The sequence below is a fragment of the Carettochelys insculpta genome, chromosome 4, assembly GCF_033958435.1.
Source record: "Carettochelys insculpta isolate YL-2023 chromosome 4, ASM3395843v1, whole genome shotgun sequence".
NCBI classification, from domain to species: Eukaryota; Metazoa; Chordata; order Testudines; family Carettochelyidae; genus Carettochelys; species Carettochelys insculpta.
The window spans coordinates 14,240,512-14,260,460 of record NC_134140.1 but is presented as its reverse complement, the minus strand read 5'-3'; the positions used below and the strand labels follow the sequence as shown (position 1 = coordinate 14,260,460).

Here is a 19,949-nt window from a genome sequence, read left to right as displayed (position 1 = left end):
GAATCCCTGAGTTCCTTTTGATTTATTCCTTACGTTACCTGGAGTGAAACAATTAAGTTTTTGAAAACGCTGGGGTAACAGACTGGGAAAACTGCTCCCACCTGTCCAGCTAACAGTGGTAACCAGGTGTGTTTCATGCACTCTGCACATAGTACAAAGGCTGCATCCTTTTCTTTGCCAGCCAGAGGTTATATTACAACAATATGCCCTGTGTAATACTACATCACAATACTGAAATTGTCATGAGCCGAGGTTGTAGCTGCCTTCACAGGAAGGCCCTGCTTCTGCAAAAAGAATGGTGGAGTAATAGACTCTATATGGTGCCAAAGGCCAACTCATGTGGCTTTTATTGCAAGAGCAGGCTTTTGTTTTTGTTTTTGATTGGTTTTTTTTTCCTGCTTGGAATTCATTGTGCTTAGAGGCACCAAGGCAGTTTTAGGAAAACAGTGAAATGCACAATTAAACGATCCAAAAGAAAAGAAAAGTTGTAACTAAGGTAATAGTGGAGGTAGTCTGCAGAGTATATTGTCAGCCCTTCTCACATTAGCAATTTCCCTTGGCCCCGATGTTGTGTTTCTAATGCAAGAGCAGCTGTGTTATGCTCAATGGTGGGGCAGGGAGATGGCTCCAATGCTACAATGGCGGAAGGAACAATTTATTGCACTTTGACTTCCGAACGCTCCTGAATATAAGCAGCCCGACCAGGCGCGGGAACGGAAGTCGAAGGCAGTTAAAGCGGCATTACAGTGCCCAGCATGGAGCGCCCGTAACTGAGGGAGCCGCAGCCGCACCGCGCCAGGGACTGAACGAGCAGCAGAGGCACTAAGCGCGCGCCGACGCCCACTATCTCGCGCCCCTCTAGCTACCTAAGCTCGTTTGCTCACCGCGCTGTTGCCAGGGTGAAAGCGCAGGCACGCAGCGCATGCGCAGACGCCTGGGGTCGGGTGAGGGCGGCTATGGGGAGCGGGCAAGGAAGACGTCCTCACCGGCCTTTGTCACGTTCCCTTCCAGGGAACGCCCGCTGCTCTGCCATCCCGTTTTAGTCCCGCCCCCTGCGCGGTGTGTCGCTCGCTGCTTGCCGTAGGCGGGCGGCTGGCAAGATGGCGGCGGTAGTAGCTGTGGTGCGGAGGTTATCGGGTCCGTGAGAGACTGGCGGCGGGCGGCTTCTCGGCGGGCACCGTGGGGGTGGGGGTTCGGGAGAAGCGGCTGGTGCGTGGGAGCTATAGAGCCCTTCGTGGTTCTTTATCCTATTTAAGCAGCGCCACTAGTGGGGAGGACGGTTCTGCCTTCCTGTCCTCGGTTCGCTGCCAGCGACTCCAGTTCGCTGCCTGGGATTTGGGAACCTCAGACTGAGGCTCTGCCCCCCTGAAGGGCAGAGCACAATCGCTATGAGTTGGAAAAGAGGAAGCAGATGGTGGCAGCTCTTCTTTGTGTGATGAGCCTGTGTGGTTTGCAGAGATGGTAAATTCCAGCATGCAGCACAGCTGTCACCCTGAGGTGGATAGTAACAGAGGGGAAGCCGTGCTAGTCTATATACTGTCAAAACAAAAAAGCAGTCAAGTAGCACTTTAAAGACTAACAAAGTAATTTATTAGGTGATCCACTTCTTAAGTGGATCTGTCCCATGAAAGGTCACCTCATAAATTATTTTGTTAGTCCTTAAAGTGCTACTTCACTGCTTTTTTTGTCCTGAGGTGGATGTGCATCCTGTGCAAAATGAAGCAGTGCATGCTTAGATTTGGTATTTTTATTGTTGTGTCTTTGAGCAAATAAAGCACTGCATGCTGGGACACATCTTCATGCACTGGACTCCATTCTCATGCACATGACAAACCCAAACTTTTGGCTTGGTCTCTCCCTGTTTAGTGAGCCTTATAAGTAGATTTTTCTTTTTAAAGTCACTCATCCAATGGGTAATTGATGGAACACGATGTAGCTGACCTCATCATCAAATTGGAAGGGAGGGCCAGCAAGTAGTCCTCCATCCCAACTCTTCTTGTGTCAAGAGAGAGAACTGAATGTTAGAATTTCATCTCTGCAGGCTTCATCCTCCATATTGAATGTGGCTGTGGATATGGTCATAAGTGAGTTTTCCCTGTGAACTCTTGCCCATTTCTGCTTTAGATAAAGTGCAGCTTGCGGGTGCTCTGACTCCCTGTAACCCTGGATTGTGTGCAGTTATCTGAAATGCTGATCTATTTTGTCAGAAGACTAGCTAAACAATTTCTAAAATGTTGAAGAGTAAACAGTGATTTAGTACACTTGTAATTAAGTAATATTAATGTTCACAAAACAAAAATGGATTCAAAGATCAGCCTGTTTCAACCGACTCTTCACTTTTTTTTAACTTTTCCTGGTGCTAACTATTCTCTCTCGGTAGGGGTTCTCCGACCTCTGAATTTTCTGGTCCCTTTGGCCTACAACAGCTCCTGCAACATCCGTCTTTTTTCTGGACTCTCCATGCAACGTTTCAGCTGGCTGCAGGCAACATCAACTTCTGTTACAAAACCTGTGCTATCAGTTAGGGATCTGCCATGTAGGTGTCCTCTCTCAATCTTAAGCAGGTATGGTATTTTATTGAATGGTGAATGACATAAAACTATTGGAGAACAAAGAGCTTGCTGTAAAATTTTCAGAATGTAATATGCACTAGAGTCAGCAGTAGAACTTTCTTTCATACTTCTGCCCCTTGTGCTAGCCAAGAGCACAGTGCAGACCAGCCAATGGTAACAGTGGCTGGAGTGCGGTGTAGACCACTCCCAGCATTATCATCTATCTCTACCTACTCAGAGCAAGTTGCATCAGTGCTAGAGCAACAATAGGAAACAAAGAAAATAATAGTATATGTAAGCTTATAAGACAGTGTTGTTAGGGTTAAACTTGATTTTTTTTATCCATATCCTCATTAAACTTCTTGAAAAGCAGTAGCTTTCTCTAATTTGGCATGGGAAGTTCTGTTGCTACCTGTCACTATTATAAGCAGGATCAGTTTTTAAAACTCTATCTCCCAATTAAAATAACTAAATCCCCAAATTGCTAATTTAAAAATAAATGTAACTTTAACTTTTCACAAAAAATAGTACTTGGTACACTAACCCTGTGCTCTCAACTCCATTTTTAAATATTATGTGCTGAAGAGAACTGTCTGTACAGCACTTAACAGAATGGTGTCCTCATCCATGAGTAAGGTTCCAAGATGCTCCGATAACAAAAATAATGTTTGCAAATCATTGAGCCAGAAGTAATGCTGTTTAATAGACGTGTATGTCATGCATCCAAAAACTTGGTAGCGAGATGCCATTATTGGTGTGGTGTCTGGCATCTGTTCTGCTCCTTGCTGTATTGATAACCTTTGGCTGTGCATGTATTTGTCCTCTCTGAATGCCTGTGATGGCTCTGATCATTTAGCCTGCACCACAGACTTCTCAAGAGATCCAATAACCACAAATCCAGAGAGGTACAAAGGAGCTGGAAGCAGGGTTATTGTCCTTGATGCATGGGCTTTAGTACCCTAGAGCTGCGTCTACACGTGCACGCTACTTCGAAGTAGCGGCACCAACTTCGAAATAGCGCCCGTTGCGTCTACACGCGTCGGGCGCTATTTCGAAGTTAACTTCGACGTTAGGCGGCGAGACGTCGAAGTCGCTAACCTCATGAGGAGATAGGAATAGCGCCCTACTTCGACGTTCAACATCGAAGTAAGGACCGTATAGACGATCCGCGTCCCGCAACGTCGAAATTGCTGGGTCCTCCATGGCGGCCATCAGCTGGGGGGTTGAGAGATGCTCTCTCTCCAGCCACTGCGGGGCTCTATGGTCACCGTGGGCAGCAGCCCTTAGCCCAGGGCTTCTGGCTGCTTCTGCGGCAGCTGGGGATCTATGCTGCAGGCACAGGGTCTGCAACCAGTTGTCAGCTCTGTGTATCTTGTGTTGTTTAGTGCAACTGTGTCTGGGAGGGGCCCTTTAAGGGAGTGGCTTGCTGTTGAGTCCGCCCTGTGACCCTGTCTGCAGCTGTGCCTGGCATCCCTATTTCGATGTGTGCTACTTTGACGTGTAGACGTTCCCTCGCTGCGCCTATTTCGATGTTGGGCTGAGCAACGTCGAAGTTGAACATCGACGTTGCCGGCCCTGGAGGACATGTAGACGTTAATCATCGAAATAGACTATTTCGATGTTGGCTGCACGTGTAGACGTAGCCTAGATGTCCTTATATGGATGCCAGCAGTTCTACACTAATACAAACATAATAAACACTCCCAAATTAAGTGTCATAATGTAGTAAGAAAAGCCAAAAAAGATTTTGAGGAACAGCTAGCCAAAAATTCAAAAAACGATAGTAAAATGTTTTTTAAATACATTAGAAGCAGGAAGCCTGCTAAAAAAGCAATGGGGCCCTTGGACGATAAAGATATAAAAGGAGCGATCAAGGAAGACAGTGCCATTGCGGAGCAATTAAATGATTTCTTTGCTTCAGTCTTCACGGCTGAGGATGTTACAGAGGTTCCTAAATCTGAGCCAGCCTTTTTAGGTGACAAATCTGAGGAACTCACTCAGATTGAAGTGACATTAGAGGAGGTTTTGGAGTTAATTGATAAGCTGAATAGTAACAAGTCTCCAGGACCAGACGGCATTCACCCAAGGGTTCTGAAAGAACTCAAATGTGAAATTGCGGAGTTATTAACAGTGGTTTGTAACCTATCCTTTAAATCCACTGTGGTACCAAATGACTGGAAGACGGCCAATATAACACCAATATTTAAAAAAGGCTCTAGAGGAGACCCTGGCAATTATAGACAGATAAGTTTAACATCAGTACCAGGCAAATTAGTAGAAACACTAGTAAAGAATAAAATTGCAAGGCACATAGAAGAGCACGAATTGTTGGGCAAAAGTCAGCATGGTTTCTGCAGAGGGAAGTCGTGTCTAACTAATCTATTAGAATTCTTTGAAGGGGTTAATAAACATGCGGACAAGGGGCACCCAGTGGACATAACATACCTAGATTTCCAGAAAACCTTTGACACGGTCCCACACCAAAGGCTTTTATGTAAATTAGGTGGTCGTGGGATAGAAGGAAAGATCCTTTCATGGATCGGGAATTGGTTAAAAGACAGAAAACAAAGGGTGGGAATAAATGGTAAATTTTCCACAATGGAGGAGGGTAACTAGTGGTGTTCCCCAGGGGTCGGTCCTGGGACCGATCCTGTTCAACTTGTTCATCAATGATCTAGAAAATGAGGTAAGCAGTGAGGTGGCAAAGTTTGCAGATGACACCAAGTTGTTCAGGACAGTCAAAACCAAAAGTGATTGTGAAGAACTACAAAAAGATCTCAGCAAACTGAGTGATTGGGCAGCAAAATGGCAAATGAAATTTAATGTGGGTAAGTGTAAGGTAATGCATGTTGGAAAAAATAACCCAAATTACACGTACTACATGATGGGGTCAAATTTAGCTACGACAGATCAGGAAAGGGATCTTGGAGTTATAGTGGATAGTTCTCTGAAGACATCCACGCAGTGTGCAGCAGCAGTTAGTAAGGCAAATAGGATGTTAGGAATTATTAAAAAATGGATCGATAATAAGACAAAAGATATCATACTTCCCCTATATAAAACTATGGTACGCCCACATCTTGAGTACTGCGTGCAGATGTGGTCTCCTCACCTCAAAAAAGATATATTGGCATTAGAAAAGGTTCAGAAAAGGGCGACTAAGATGATTAGGGGCTTGGAACGGGTCCCATATGGGGAGAGGCTAGAGAGACTGGGACTTTTCAGTTTGGAAAAGAGGCGATTGAGGGGCGATATGATAGAGGTATATAAAATCATGAATGGTGTGGAGAAAGTGAATACAGAAAAATTATTTACCTTTTTGCCATAATACAAGAACTAGGGGACACCAAATGAAATTGATGGGTAGTAGGTTCAAAACTAATAAAAGGAAATTTTTCTTCACACAGCGCACAGTCAACCTGTGGAACTCCTTGCCCGAGGAGGCTGTGAAGGCCAGGACTCTATTAGGGTTTAAAAAAGAGCTTGATAAATTTTTGCAGGTTAGGTCCATAAATGGCAATTAGCCAGGGATAAAGTATGGTCCCCTAGCCTTCATAACAAGGGCAGGAGATGGATGGCAGGAGATAAATCACTTGATCATTGTCTTCTGTTCTCCTTCTCTGGGGCATCTGGCATTGGCCACCGTCGGCAGATGGGATGTTGGGCTGGATGGACCTTTGGTCTGACCCAGTATGGCCGTTCTTATGTTCTTATACACGTGCCTTGACAATGGACATGATTCAGTTAATGGCAAGTGAGCTCTGTCATCCCCTAGGTTGCTCAACACAGCCCTGTTACACACATTTTTATACACAGGTATAAACAAGTTACATATGTGTGTCGTATCCCAGGTACAACCCCTGATTACAATATGTTTTAATATGTTGACACCCCTTAATGTACCTAGATCAGCAGTTCCCAACCTTTTCCAGGCGGGGACCCATTTTGACAATTCAGGAAGACTTGGTGACCCAAGGCAATTCAAACAGAGTGGGGGGAAGGGAACAGTGCCATAACTAGCTAATTTTGCACCTCAGGCAAGAATCTAAATTGTGCCCCCTCATGTTTAAAGATTCATAGTAGTTATTTCCATAGAAAAAGGGAAAATACATTAATAATGATAAAATAACACTACGTTTTTTATAGTAAATTATTACTTTATAGTTGATCTGAGTTGTGGTGGGGGAAAGACCCTCATCCCCAAACTGCTCCCCCCTCCAGCTTAAACCCCACACACAGAAGCTGGAGGGGCTGCAAGGAGTCACACTGGGGAGCGTGGGGGGCCACATTCAAGGGCTTGAGGGGTTGGGAGGGTCATACTCAGAGGCTGAAGGGGCTGGGTGTGTCACTCAGGTTGGGGGAGAGACAAACAAAAAAATGAAAACTGACAAATCAGCTACATAGAACAGAAGCAGGGCCAAAAGGCAGGGAAGGAAGATGGGTGAAAATAACTCACTGTCAGAATTTATTAAGTGGCTTGCCTGGGATGGGTGCGAATATCAAAGGTGGAGAAGCTGTCTTTATAATGTGTAATTGCTTCTGTATTGATAGAGATAGCTGCTGGATGTGGCAGTGTTAAGGAGCAGCCAGTGGCTTCTTTAAGAGTCACATGCATCTCCCAGCTGCTGGTGACCCTTAACAAATCTAATCATGACCCATGTTTGGGTCCTGACCTATAGGTTGGGAATCCCTGAACTAGATCCTATTCATTACCTCGTAGATAGTGGTATCATCAAAAAACCATTATCCATCATGAAGAATTGTAACAGAGAGGAAGCCGTGCTAGTCTATACACTATCAAAACAACAAGCAGTCAAGTAGCACTTTAAAGACTAGCAAAATAGTTTATTAGGTGAGCTTTCGTGGGACAGACCCACTTTTTCAGACCATAGCCAGACCAGAACAGACTCAATATTTAAGACACAGAGAACCAAAAACAGTAAGCAAGGAGGACAAATCAGAAAAAGATAATCAAGGTGAGCAAATCAGAGAGTGGGGGGGTGGGGGGGAAGGTCAAGAATTAGATTGAGCCAAGTATGCAGACGAGCCCCTATAGTGACTCAGAAAGTTCCCATCATGATTTAAACCATGTGTTAATGTGCCAAACTTGAACACAAAAGCCAGCTCGGCTGTTTCCCGTTCTGGAAAGGGAAACAGCCGAGCTGGCCTCTACATTCAAATTCAAATTTGTGCCGAATGTTATCATAATGATTCTGTACTGAAGCTGGGTCAGAAATTACCTGGTGCTAAGTTGTTATCTGTGGGGAGGGTGCTGGTACCATGCAGAATGTCATGTTATCTTCCTAGAATGTCAAAACAAAAAAGCAGTCCAGTAGCACCACTTTCTCTCTGTTCCTAGAATGCGTGTGTGTGTCACTGAGTGCTTAGCACTTTGGGGTAATACTCTTATCACCCCTGTTGCAGCCAAATTCCTGTGAGCAGCATCTATCTAGCTCACAGCTTTTGCTTTAACCCTATGTTGTTCAGGCTTGAGGTGCCTTAGCTAAGTGTTGACCATTGTTTAGCCTTTCACCAAGCCTGTTTGCAAGGCCTCTCATTACTACAGACTTATGGAAGTGTTAGATCAATTTGCTTTTAAATTTCCTCAGGCAAGGTGGTGTAAAGCCACTCCAGGTTTTTCAGATGGAGTCAGGTAGTGAGTTTGGGGAAAGGGTACTTCATTCTGGTTACATTACATCCTCCATTTTTTTTCTTTTGTTCTTTATTTCAGAGTAACACCATTACTGCCGCATATCCTTCTGCAGCCAGGCAGGACTGTCACATATTATAGTCTGCGAAAAGGAAAGAGGAAGTCTGTAAAATCCGTGATATATAGATTTCTTCGACTGCACAGTGGCCTTTGGCTAAGGAAAAGAGTAAGGCTTTCCTTTAAGTGTGAGATCTGACCTTCCTTTAGTGGTCAGTAGTGAGTGGAGAAAAAACAATCCAGCATGGGAGCAGGAAGCTGACTTGTGCAGGCCACGGATTGTTGGAGTATGGGTTGGTTTTGTTGCTATACATCAGTGTATAATAAAATGATATAGAATTCTTTGTCTTCTGACAGGCTGGTTACAAGAAAAAATTATGGAAAAAGTCTGTTCGACAGAAAAGGCGCTTGAGGGAACAAGTGTTTTGCAATAAAACACAGAGTAAGCTCCTTGATAAAATGACCACTTCTTTCTGGAAGAGAAGAAACTGGTATGTTGATGATCCCTTCCAGAAGTACCACGATCGCACAAACCTTCGACTTTAGAAATCTTCTCTCTTTGGTATCCCCATTCATGTTTCTGTTTTCACTGTTAATGCCAAGTATGTCGTATGTGGGCTGGGATATTTTTATGCATTCCCAAAAACGAACAACTAGTGTCACTTCTCCACACACCCCTGTACCATGTAAATATACAATCTGATTCAAACTATTGGTGCAAACCCCACAAATAAACTATTTCCAGACTCTGCCTGGAGTATTGAATCATAGTTATTGGTTATTGCATTTCACTTGAAAAGGCGGAGCAGGGCAAGCGGAAAAGGTGAGAAATGTCAGTTCAGATAAATATTCTGAATTCCTCATTGTGAGATTCTTCCTGAACCATGTAGGTGAACTTCTAAACTAAATATTTAGAATTAAATGGGAATGTTTAGTTTTAAAAATACAAGTAATATAGAATGGATATAACCAGAACACCTAGGAGCCCCATTCATGGACCAGGACTCCACTGCATGAGGTACTGTATAAACACAGAACAAAAAGACTTACTGTCTGAGTGTTTGCATTGAACAGGAGTGGAGTACCATTTTAATAACACTACCCACTTTGATATTGAGTAGAACCAATGTAGCTTCATTAGAAAACACTGAAAATTAGAGCATTGCACCTGTTGGTCATGGAGATGATTAAAACAAATGCTAAATCAGCTAAAATTATTATAGAACTACTCTTACTACCATTCTGAAAGTTCTTTGCTTTCTCACTTGTTAATTGTGAATAATTCCCTATTGGTTAATTTTCTTTTAAAGTCTGGCTCTATTTTAAAACTACCCAGTGGTAGTTCCATGGTCTTTTGTATGAAACAATGCATCTTATTTTATAGTTTTTACACTTTAGCTGCTATTTTTGTTTTTGAGGCCCACACCCTTGCATTCTTTAAAACTTGGCAGCTATAATCAGTGTATTAACAGTAGCTTCAAATTGTTGATTAGTAACAGAGTAAAAGCCGTGCTAGCCTATATACTGTCAAAACAAAGCAGTAAAGTAGCACTTTAAAGACTAACAAAATAATTTATTAGGTGAGCTTTCCCATGAAAGCTTTCATGGGAAAGCTCACCTAATAAATTATTTTGTTAGTCTTTAAAGTGCTACTTTCTGCTTTTTTGTTTTAGTAGCTTCATACTGTTCCAATCTCTTTACTGTAGCGTATGCCAATCAGTTGCATTATGTCTTGTTCAACAAGACATGATGCATCTCAACCTTTTTTAAAATAAAGTATAAGTACCCACAGACTTCTCTCATGTACCACTGGTTGAGAAACATTATCCTAAGGTAAACTGAGGTCTTGAAACAAGTGCCATTCAGTCTTTCCAGATTACTGTACTATTTGCAGGAGTCAGATTTGTTTTGCATACCACCAAGTTACACCTAATTTAAAAATTACTTACCTACACAAATATCAAACTTACTGAAAGCTTGTTAAGTTTCTACCATCTTATCAAATAAATGAATTGGAATAGAAATACTGTGCTTACATTTCAGAGTAAGGCATATGAAGCAATAGAAACAAGTTGTCATCCGAATGAACAAGACAAACCTTACTGTGTAATAAAAAAAAAACTGTTGTAGTCCAATGAATTCAGGATTATTAGCTGTATTTTTTGGATGGCAATACAGAAAGAATTGTATTCACTAAATGATGCATGTCCTTCACAGCTATATACAGTTAGCAAGAATTAAATCAATAATGTAGTGGTGATAAAAGTAGCAGGTATTCTGGCCTGCCAGATACATTGAACAGACTGAAGATTTTTTTTTAAAGAAAAGATTTAAGACTTTATTCAAGATGTATATCAAGCAACATAACAAAACCAGCAAAACTCCAACCTTTGGAATACTGTCATAATGTCCATCCTTAACGAGGCATTAAGTGTACTGTCCTATCGCATCTTTTCTACTGCTCATGGGAAGGAAATCTCTTAAGTGCACAGTTACAATTTCTTAAGTATGTGTGGGTAAGTGTGAATCGCCAGAGTACGCATAGTGTTCTTTACAATTTCAAAGACTGTGATAGGTGCAAAATAGGTACCCAAAACAAATAAACAGCAAAAGAAGACTGATTAATAAGCAGTGTCACAAATATATAAATACCATTGCTACATGAGAACACATTTACTTTGCAGAGCACATTAAAAAGCAGCAGGCTGTTTACATGATGTCAGTGAGCATCCCATACCTCTAACCAGCCTCTATCAAGATAACTTTTTCCTTTTTTGTTTGAAATAGAAGGCCTGATTCTTTTCCTTTTACCAGGTTTACACTTCTGTAACTTCCTTTGCTTCTGGGCAGTTACTCTCACTTTACACTGGGATAAGTGGAGCCTTGGCTGTAGTTGGAAACAGCCCTGCTTCAGTGATCACTATAGCTCCACTGGTGCTGACAGTTACATTTAGATAACGGTGCATAGGGCTTTGCAGTGACTGACTCAAAGTTTACCACCTTCACAATCCAGGTAAATCCTGTATAAGCCATCAGGCTAATTCAGTGATCCAGGCACGAAAGAGCATTTTCCAGCCACAGGATTCCAGTCTCCAAGGCTGTAGTTTATTTCTTCAAAATAACACAAACATATTCCCTGAGCTAGGGTCTTTTGCAGGGGCCTAACTACTACATACAGGCTTCCAGTCATCTGAGAGTTACGTACACTGGGTTCTTTCCCCCAGGGCCGAGAAGCAATGGTGGAGGGGGCCTTCCTCCCAACCTGAGCTTCTGTTGGCATTAGTGAGGACCCGGTTATCTTCAAGCTACCTGCTCCTTGATCTCACTGCTTCCACTAAGTGGCAACTGATTAGGCAGAGGTGGGGCCTACTCCCCTTTAAGGGCCAGCTAGCATGCAATTCTGATTAGTTCGATCGATGCAAACCCAGGTTTGCCTTCATCTACTGCTAGGGATCATCTACTGCAATTGTTGTACTGCAGTTGTTCCCAAAGGGAGAGCAGTGCCTGGGAGACGAGTTGGCACCAAAGAACATAGAGCTGATGCTGATTCCAAATAAGCATATACATCTGAATGTTAAAAGGACAGACCTTTTAGAGGAAGCATTTGTAAACAACCTGTGTCTGTAATACACTGAATTCATAGCAAGTGATTGTTCTATCCTGTGTACAGAACACTATACCACTAAGTATACATGGTTAGGCATTCCTACTTCTGGTCAGTCTATTCACATATGCACAACTCAGTTGATAAATTAACACATTTTTGCCAGCAATATGAAAAATTTGTTTCTTTTTTTACTTATACAGTGAATGTCTTCAAGAGATAAGGCAACTCCCTTGTCAACAGTTTCACCACAGCATTTAAGAAAATCAAAACAGTCAAGTTTACAGTAAACAGCAGATCAGACAGTTAATAACTTTAGTGAGGATGAATGTTAATACAGTGTGTGAGTAGAATTCATCAAACATAGCTATATTTATTTTTGGCATAAATGGAGTGCAAAATTGTCAGCTTTTGTTTTGTCTTATGGCACCCTATTGCGTGGTGCTGAAAATGAAGCTTGCAACAGGATTTTAATTTTGACTAAGACTTCAGGCAAAATTCCTATTTGAAAAATAAATTGCTGAAAAATCAAATTGACTAAAGCTGCAAAAATACAAAAGTTTAGCTACTCAAAGCGTTGCTGAGTGTGTTCTAATGACTGAATGTTTTCCAACTGCCATCTGGAGCACACCTTCTTTTAGCATATAGTCCTCACAAAAAACACAAATCTACTCAGTGCTTGTAAGGGACATCAGAGTTTTTCTAGTAATGGGTCCAAATGTGACAATCACAAGAAATGTGTTTGCCCTTTCCTCTTAATAACGATACCGATACAAATCCTTGTGGAGAGACGACAGTGGCATTTTTTAACTTTCCAAATCATTTAAAGAAACGTTGGAATATCCTCAAAATGAATTGGAGAGAAGGCTAGGATGGAGAAGCCTTTCCAGCAGATAAATTAACAAAGGCCACTTCAGATATGTTGATAGCCGAGCCTGATGCGCTGTAATCAATCACTGGCATGTTGGGCCACTTCTGTCTGTGAACTAGGTAACAATACTATTCGTAATCAAGTCTGTTTACTAATCAGTTATCTATGGCAATCGTATGTCAGGTGATTCTAAAAGTTTTTCTAGTCTATGGGATAGGTGCATGAGCAAACACAAAGGGCCACATAATTAACTTATTTATGAATTTCACATGCTTTTACATTTACAGGCAACACTAACTTTAAGCACAAATACACATATCCTACAACTTCTTACTCTTCTTTTGTATTTAGCATTTATGTAAGGATACCAACCCACCAGCCAGACTAGAGTCTGATGGTTTAAACCAGAGTCCATGTACTGGTAAAGTTCTCTCCAAGCCACATGAGGGAGTTCAATTCCAATACTTTTCTCTGGCTGTAGGTGTGCAATTCCCACATTCACACCAGGGAAGCAGAACACCTGAACTGAGCTCCTACACACAAATAAGGAAGGGGAATTCTGCCCTGTGAAATCAATGACTAATGTGATTCTGGTTTACTCTGAAGCAGTTATACAAATATAGCTGCCACATATTGTTAGAACTGCCAGTAAAATCTTGGTCAAGAGTTATAAGATTAATTCTTCTGGTTTCTTTAATTTTCTACAAAATATACCACTCATCTTCTGGCTCAGGAGTATCAAAATTAAGATTCCCTGCTTTATTTTGTGAAATCATTCATGCTCTTGTACATCTCTCATTTTCATCATATCTAAGCTGTCTCTATGTTTTTAGCACAATTTAAGTTCCCATACTTTACTTGCAGAAAAAGAAATGGAGCTGCAGCTCAACTTTTGCTAATAAGTTTCAGATATTCTGTACAATCAAGAAATCAAAATATCTCACCATTAGTCACAGTCTCACTGTAAGATGGAGGAAGGGGTGGGAGAAAAGGCTATGGCTCTTGGAAGTCCACTTGATTAAGAATAAAGCCATAGATACATTAGTCAACATATCATTGAGAGCTAGTGAGTGTTTTTTTCTTGTTTTTTTTCTTTTGCATTCACAAGCTAAAACTATGCAGACACAATTAATAATTGCAAATGTACAGCCTGACAGGGTTAGCTTGAATGGTTGTATATTCTGCCGTTGAAACAGGGACTCTGACACTGTTACCACCTGTGAGTGTGTTCGCACCATGTTATGGGAAAATGCAAGTATCATGTAATTTAAGGGAAAACTAAGGGAAAAGAGAAAGGCCATGTCTACAGTGCTGCACATAAAATCACATCCATCTCACTGCTGTTTTTCTACAGAATTAGCAAGTAGCTCTTTAAGGCAGAAGAGAGACATTCTGTGGATCTTGGTGCTCTTGGCTCATTGCACTCACATGGTTTCAGTGGTCGAGGTACTTTTCTTCCTGATGTGAGGTCTAAAGGTCCTAGGCGGTGCCTGTGGGGAATCAAAAGAAAGTGTTATTAAAACAGCAGAGAAACATATTGTACTTCACATCTTCAAAGTGCTGTACGAATATTAGTTTACTCATCCTCATGACACTGCTGTAGGGGAGGTAGGTATCCATACTTAGGTGTGAAGAAACATAGGACCAAATCCATAATAAAGCCCCAATTAAAACTTCCCTAAATAGGCAGCTGGAAATTTTACCAATATGAGACAATCCTGGAGCAGCTTAAACCCTTGTAGCCAGCTCAACACCATTACTTTTCTGGGCTCCTGGCTTAGGAGACCTGGCTAGGAAGGTGAATGGATCTGTGCTTCATAAGAACATAAGAACATAAGAATGGCCATACTGGGTCAGACCAAAGGTCCATCAAGCCCAGCATCCCATCTGCCGACGGTGGCCAATGCCAGGTGCCCCAGAGAAGGAGAACAGAAGACAAGTGATTTATCTCCTGCCATCCATCTCCTGCCCTTGTTATGAAGGCTAGGGCACCATACTTTATCCCTGGCTAATAGCCATTTATGGACCTGACCTGCAAAAATTTATCAAGCTCTTTTTTAAACCCTAATAGAGTCCTGGCCTTCACAGCCTCCTCGGGCAAGGAGTTCCACAGGTTGACTGTGCGCTGTGTGAAGAAAAATTTCCTTTTATTAGTTTTGAACCTACTACCCATCAATTTCATTTGGTGTCCCCTAGTTCTTGTATTATGGGAAAAGGTAAATAATTTTTCTATATTCACTTTCTCCACACCATTCATGATTTTATATACCTCTATCATATCGCCCCTCAATCGCCTTTTTTCCAAACTGAAAAGTCCCAGTCTCTCTAGCCTCTCCCCATATGGGACCCGTTCCAAGCCCCTAATCATCTTAGTCGCCCTTTTCTGAACCTTTTCTAATGCCAATATATCTTTTTTGAGGTGAGGAGACTACATCTGCACGCAGTACTCGAGATGTGGGCGTACCATAGTTTTATATAGGGGAAGTATGATATCTTTTGTCTTATTATCGATCCCTTTTTTAATAATTCCTAACATCCTATTTGCCTTACTAACTGCCGCTGCACACTGCGTGGATGTCTTCAGAGAACTATCCACTATAACTCCAAGATCCCTTTCCTGATCTGTCGTAGCTAAATTTGACCCCATCATGTAGTACGTGTAATTTGGGTTATTTTTTCCAACATGCATTACCTTACACTTACCCACATTAAATTTCATTTGCCATTTTGCTGCCCAATCACTCAGTTTGCTGAGATCTTTTTGTAGTTCTTCACAATCCCTTTTGCTTTTAACTGTCCTGAACAACTTGGTGTCATCTGCAAACTTTGCCACCTCACTGCTTACCTCATTTTCTAGATCATTGATGAACAAGTTGAACAGGATCGGTCCCAGGACTGAGCCCTGGGGAACACCACTAGTTACCCCCCTCCATTGTGAAAATTTACCATTTATTCCAACCCTTTGTTTTCTGTCTTTTAACCAATTCCCGATCCATGAAAGGACCTTTCCTCCTATCCCATGACCACCTAATTTACATAAAAGCCTTTGGTGTGGGACCGTGTCAAAGGCTTTCTGGAAATCTAGGCTTCAATGAACTCTACAGGTGAAATGGCCCTAGGAAGCCATTACAAGTTACAGAAGCCTTGAGACAGCTCTAAGTTATGCCTCTCTGATCAAAACACTAGTTTTGGCCCACTCCACCCCAAACACTGTTCCAGGCACCTCAAGAATTAGTTGTGTGGCCCCACAAAAACCTGCAGCCCACTCAAAAGGGACCAATGCATGCTGTGTAGCCCTCACAGGCAACCTCTTCATTTAAAAAAAAAAAAGACAAGGACATCTGCAATCTTCTCCATTTCATGCCAACTGAATGAAGCCTGTGAACTCCTGCCAAGAGGCCCACCTGCATTTCTTCCCCAGCCAAAGCCTGGACATAGTTTGGAATCATTTCAAAACTAGATAATTGAAATTGTACCTTACAGTTATATTGCTTCTGTGGACTTTTTAACAATAGAACCTTGCAGACATAATAAGAGAGCTACAAGCAGGCAGTTTGCTGTATGACTCACAGGCACATTTCCCAGGATGTTTACCAGGGCTGCCTAAGTGGCAGTTTGCCAGATTAACCGCTTTATTCTCAAATCCTGAGTAGCCTCACTCCCCAGGTGATCAACACTATGATAGAGTGAAAGCACAACTATCAGCAAACAGCCAACAACTGTGGTGTTAATCACTGATGCGTCATTCACCCAAGAGAGCTACAGCGTGGCTTAGTTATGGTTTAAATGAGCCTTGCACATGAAGCTAGTTAGGTGAACCTTAAAGCTCAGTAGAAAAAATGTTGTTCAGGTTAAAAATGTGTTCACTTACATTGGTAAGAAGCTGCCTTTCCAGGAACATATGCTGATACTCCAGAACATGTTAATATTCACTTAGTGTATGATAGCTGAATGACTGTAAAGTGATACATTATACAAATCACTTGTCTATGTCCCCATCAAGTAGTTATATTTTCTCCATGCTTGGCCAAAATCTGCCCTGGTTTAAGGAGAAGCAGAAATCATTGGCTTCACTGTATCTTGTGCTCACATACACCAGGCCTGCTGCAAAAAAAGGCAAACACCATGCAGCTTAATGTGGCATCTACCACCCACTCTGATTCTCTACCCCAAAGCTGCTTTGGGCCCCAATCCTGAAATCCTTAGTCCAGAAAAGCTCTCAGTTAAATTAACAGAAGTTTGGCCCCAATTATGGTCTGCAGGCTTGAGCCTCTGGCAGTTTTTGGCACAGCTGACAAATCTAGCTATCTGTTGTAATGGCCCCCATTACCATAGTGTTTGAGTACCTAAAAATCTGTAATACGTTTCTCCTCACAACACCCGACAGCTAGGGCAGTGTTACTATTCCCATTTTACAGATGGGAAACAGAGGCACAGAAAGACTAAGGCTCAGATTCCCAAAGGTATTTAGGCAGCTAACTTCCATTCATTTCCATTTGAAATCTTAAGGGATCTGGGCCTATGTGACCTATCTAAAATCACAGAGGTAACTGTAGATTTGAACCTGGGTCTCTGGTACACCTCGACCATTGGGACCATTTCTTCCTTTTTACTTCAGGAATAGTCAGGAGATAGTTTCAAACATTACTCAAGTCCTCTTGTCTTTCCATTAGTTTGGAACTAGCACAACAGATCTGGAACAAGCATGTATTTCCAGATCACAGTAGAAACAACTCCATTTCTGCTACCTTACTTATTTTAGTCTTTACAACCACAGACTCATGAGTTAACTCATGGCTGGCATTTAAAAGTCTTTGTACAGAATTATAGACATAAAATGGTAGTACTGGAAGGGACCTCAAGCGGTCTGCTTGTCCAGTCTACTACACTCAAAGCAGTACTAAGTATTAAGAAAACTGTCCCTGACAGCTGTTTGTCTCACCTGCTATTAATAATCATTGAAGGCAGATTCTGCAAACTCTCGAGGCAACTTATTCCTCTGTTTACCTACCTGACAGGAAGTTTTTCCTAATATCCAACTTTAACCACAGTTGCTTCAATTTAAGCCCATTTCTTCTTCTATCCTCAGATGATAAAGAAAATAACTTTTCTGCCTCCTCCTTGTAACAAGCTTGTATGTACTTGCAAGCTTATGTCCCCTCTCCATTTTCTCTTTTCCATACTGAACAAACCCATTTTTCCTACTCTTTTCCCTAGAGATCCTGCTTTCTAAACTTTCAGCATTTTTGTTGCCCTTCTCTGGACTTACCCACATCGTTCCTGAAATGTGGAACCCAGAACTGAACACTCCATTTGAGATCTAACCTGCATGGAGAAGAGCAGAAGTTCTCCTGTCTTGCTTATGACACTCCTGATAACACATATTGCCAGAATTATGTTTCTTTTTGTTTTGTTTTGTTTTGTTTTTACAAGCATTACACTGTTGATTCTGATTGAGTTTGTGATCCACTATGACCTGCAGATCCCTTTCCACTGTAGTCCTTCCTAAATATTCATTTCCCTTTTTGTATGTGTGCCATTGACTGTTCCTTCCTAACTGGAGTACTTACAGACATCCCAAGCTTCCTCATGTAATGCCAATGCCATGTGCTTCTCTGTTTTAATTCTCTTGTGTTTTACAAATATCAGATACCTGGAGCAGAGGTGTAGCGGGGGGTGGGGTGGGGGGATATGGTGTCAGGTAAGTAAGCACAGGAATAAATTGGCTAGAGAGCTTGCAGAATCTCTGTCTTCAATTATTATTAACTGCAGGTTAGAGAAGGCATATTTGCTGCCTTTTTAACGGGAAGCGTTGCTCCTGACAGAAAAGCTGTGAATTTCCAAAGGGGGTGTGGTTTTGTTTGTGTTTTTAGCTTCTTATTCCTTCAGTGCATGAACTATAATTGTTCTGGCACTGGATTTTACCCTCCTTCCTATACCCAAACTTGGATTTAACTGAGCTTTGGGACCCATGGTAAAAGGAGTGGGATGGTTTCCAGAAGGGCCCAGAGGTGCATGCTCTGTGAAGTGAGAGGCTTAGACCAGACACTGTAAGGAGAAGCTCTCTACCAGGCCACTTCAGTCCTTACCTGGGACAACACTGAGGGCCCAGCTAAGTGATATGAAATGACCATGAGATGTACTACACTGTGTTAAACCATTTCTTCACCCTCTCCATGACACTGCTTCTGGAAGTTCCCAATATCTGAGACCTCTATAATACAACCCTAATATCCAGTAGGATCCATAACATTATCTTTTTATTATTAATTGTTTATCTTTCCGTAGCACCTTTGGACCAAAGATCATGCCACACTTTGCAAAGACTGTTTAATTTAGCCTCACAACCCTCCTGTCAGGTATGGTGGGTCCATTAGTATGGATGAGGAAACTGATTCAAAGAGGTTTTGTTTAGACATTTCAACGAGTTCATTAGCCAGATGATTTGCCCAATGGCAGAAGATGCCTGTGGCAGAACTGACATTAGCACCCAAGTCACCCAGATTCTGTTCCTGTGCCCCAAGCCCATGTTCAATACCCCCTTCATCTCTGAATTCCCAAAGAGCCCTACAGACTTCGTGGAAGATAAGCACAAGACAGAAACATCAGAACTGAGGCTTCCAGACAGAAGGGCACAACTAGGAGAGGCTCCTGCCGAAACAGCTGCCAAAGGTGATCCTGTGTGTGGTGTGAATCCTGTGGTCTTCAGGGATCCTCTACTATGTGTGAAGCTTCCAAAATATGGCAACCCTGTCTGGAATAGGCACCACCGAGGGCACTGACAGCACATCAGAGGAGTAGATCTCACAGTAGCTTTGGAGAGCGCTGCTACTGGGGGAGCAGAGCTATTCTGAAGTCATTGCTCCATGGTTCTGGGAGGCTCCTGGGGTCAGCAGGTGAGGGCATGGCTCTGTACCAGGAGCCCACTTTGCAGATTTGTCAGTGAGCAGCCACACACTCTTTCCCCAGTAACAGTAGCATCTGAGAGGGGAATGTACACTAGCTTGAGGAACTACCATCCAGAGGCAAGGAGACCTCAAAAAGGCCAGGTCTTTTCTCTCCATCTTCACCCACAGCAGGGCCAGGACTGGGGCACATTAACAGCACTTCATGGAGTTAACATTTAGCATATCTGATGAGAAGTAATTAGAGATTTCAAAATTCCTCAGGTGTTAATAGAGCCATAGATAAGGATAAGTTAGAGCAACCACTATT

At 42.2% G+C, this 19,949-nt stretch overlaps 2 protein-coding genes across 5 annotated transcripts in view; one reads left to right on the top strand and one right to left on the bottom strand.

Moving 5' to 3' along the window:
* Window positions 1-1,045: 1,045 nt before the first annotated feature.
* Window positions 1,046-9,010, top strand: MRPL35 (mitochondrial ribosomal protein L35). Its single transcript, XM_074991688.1, has 4 exons — window positions 1,046-1,137; window positions 2,381-2,564; window positions 8,284-8,428; window positions 8,617-9,010. The coding sequence occupies exons 1-4, from the start codon at window positions 1,101-1,103 to the stop codon at window positions 8,803-8,805; spliced, it is 555 nt and encodes a 184-aa protein (XP_074847789.1). The 5' UTR covers window positions 1,046-1,100; the 3' UTR covers window positions 8,806-9,010.
* Window positions 9,011-10,397: 1,387 nt separating this feature from the next.
* Window positions 10,398-19,949, bottom strand: part of REEP1 (receptor accessory protein 1) — a 98,466-nt gene continuing 88,914 nt past the window's right edge. For 2 of the 4 annotated variants that reach the window (XM_074992271.1, XM_074992275.1), the window contains one exon: window positions 10,399-14,224. In XM_074992271.1, coding sequence (XP_074848372.1) covers window positions 14,159-14,224 — 66 coding nt within the window. In that variant the 3' untranslated portion in view covers window positions 10,399-14,158. Of the gene's footprint in view, window positions 14,225-19,949 lie in introns of all 4 variants that reach the window. The other 2 variants (XM_074992270.1, XM_074992276.1) reach the window with 2 other exon arrangements.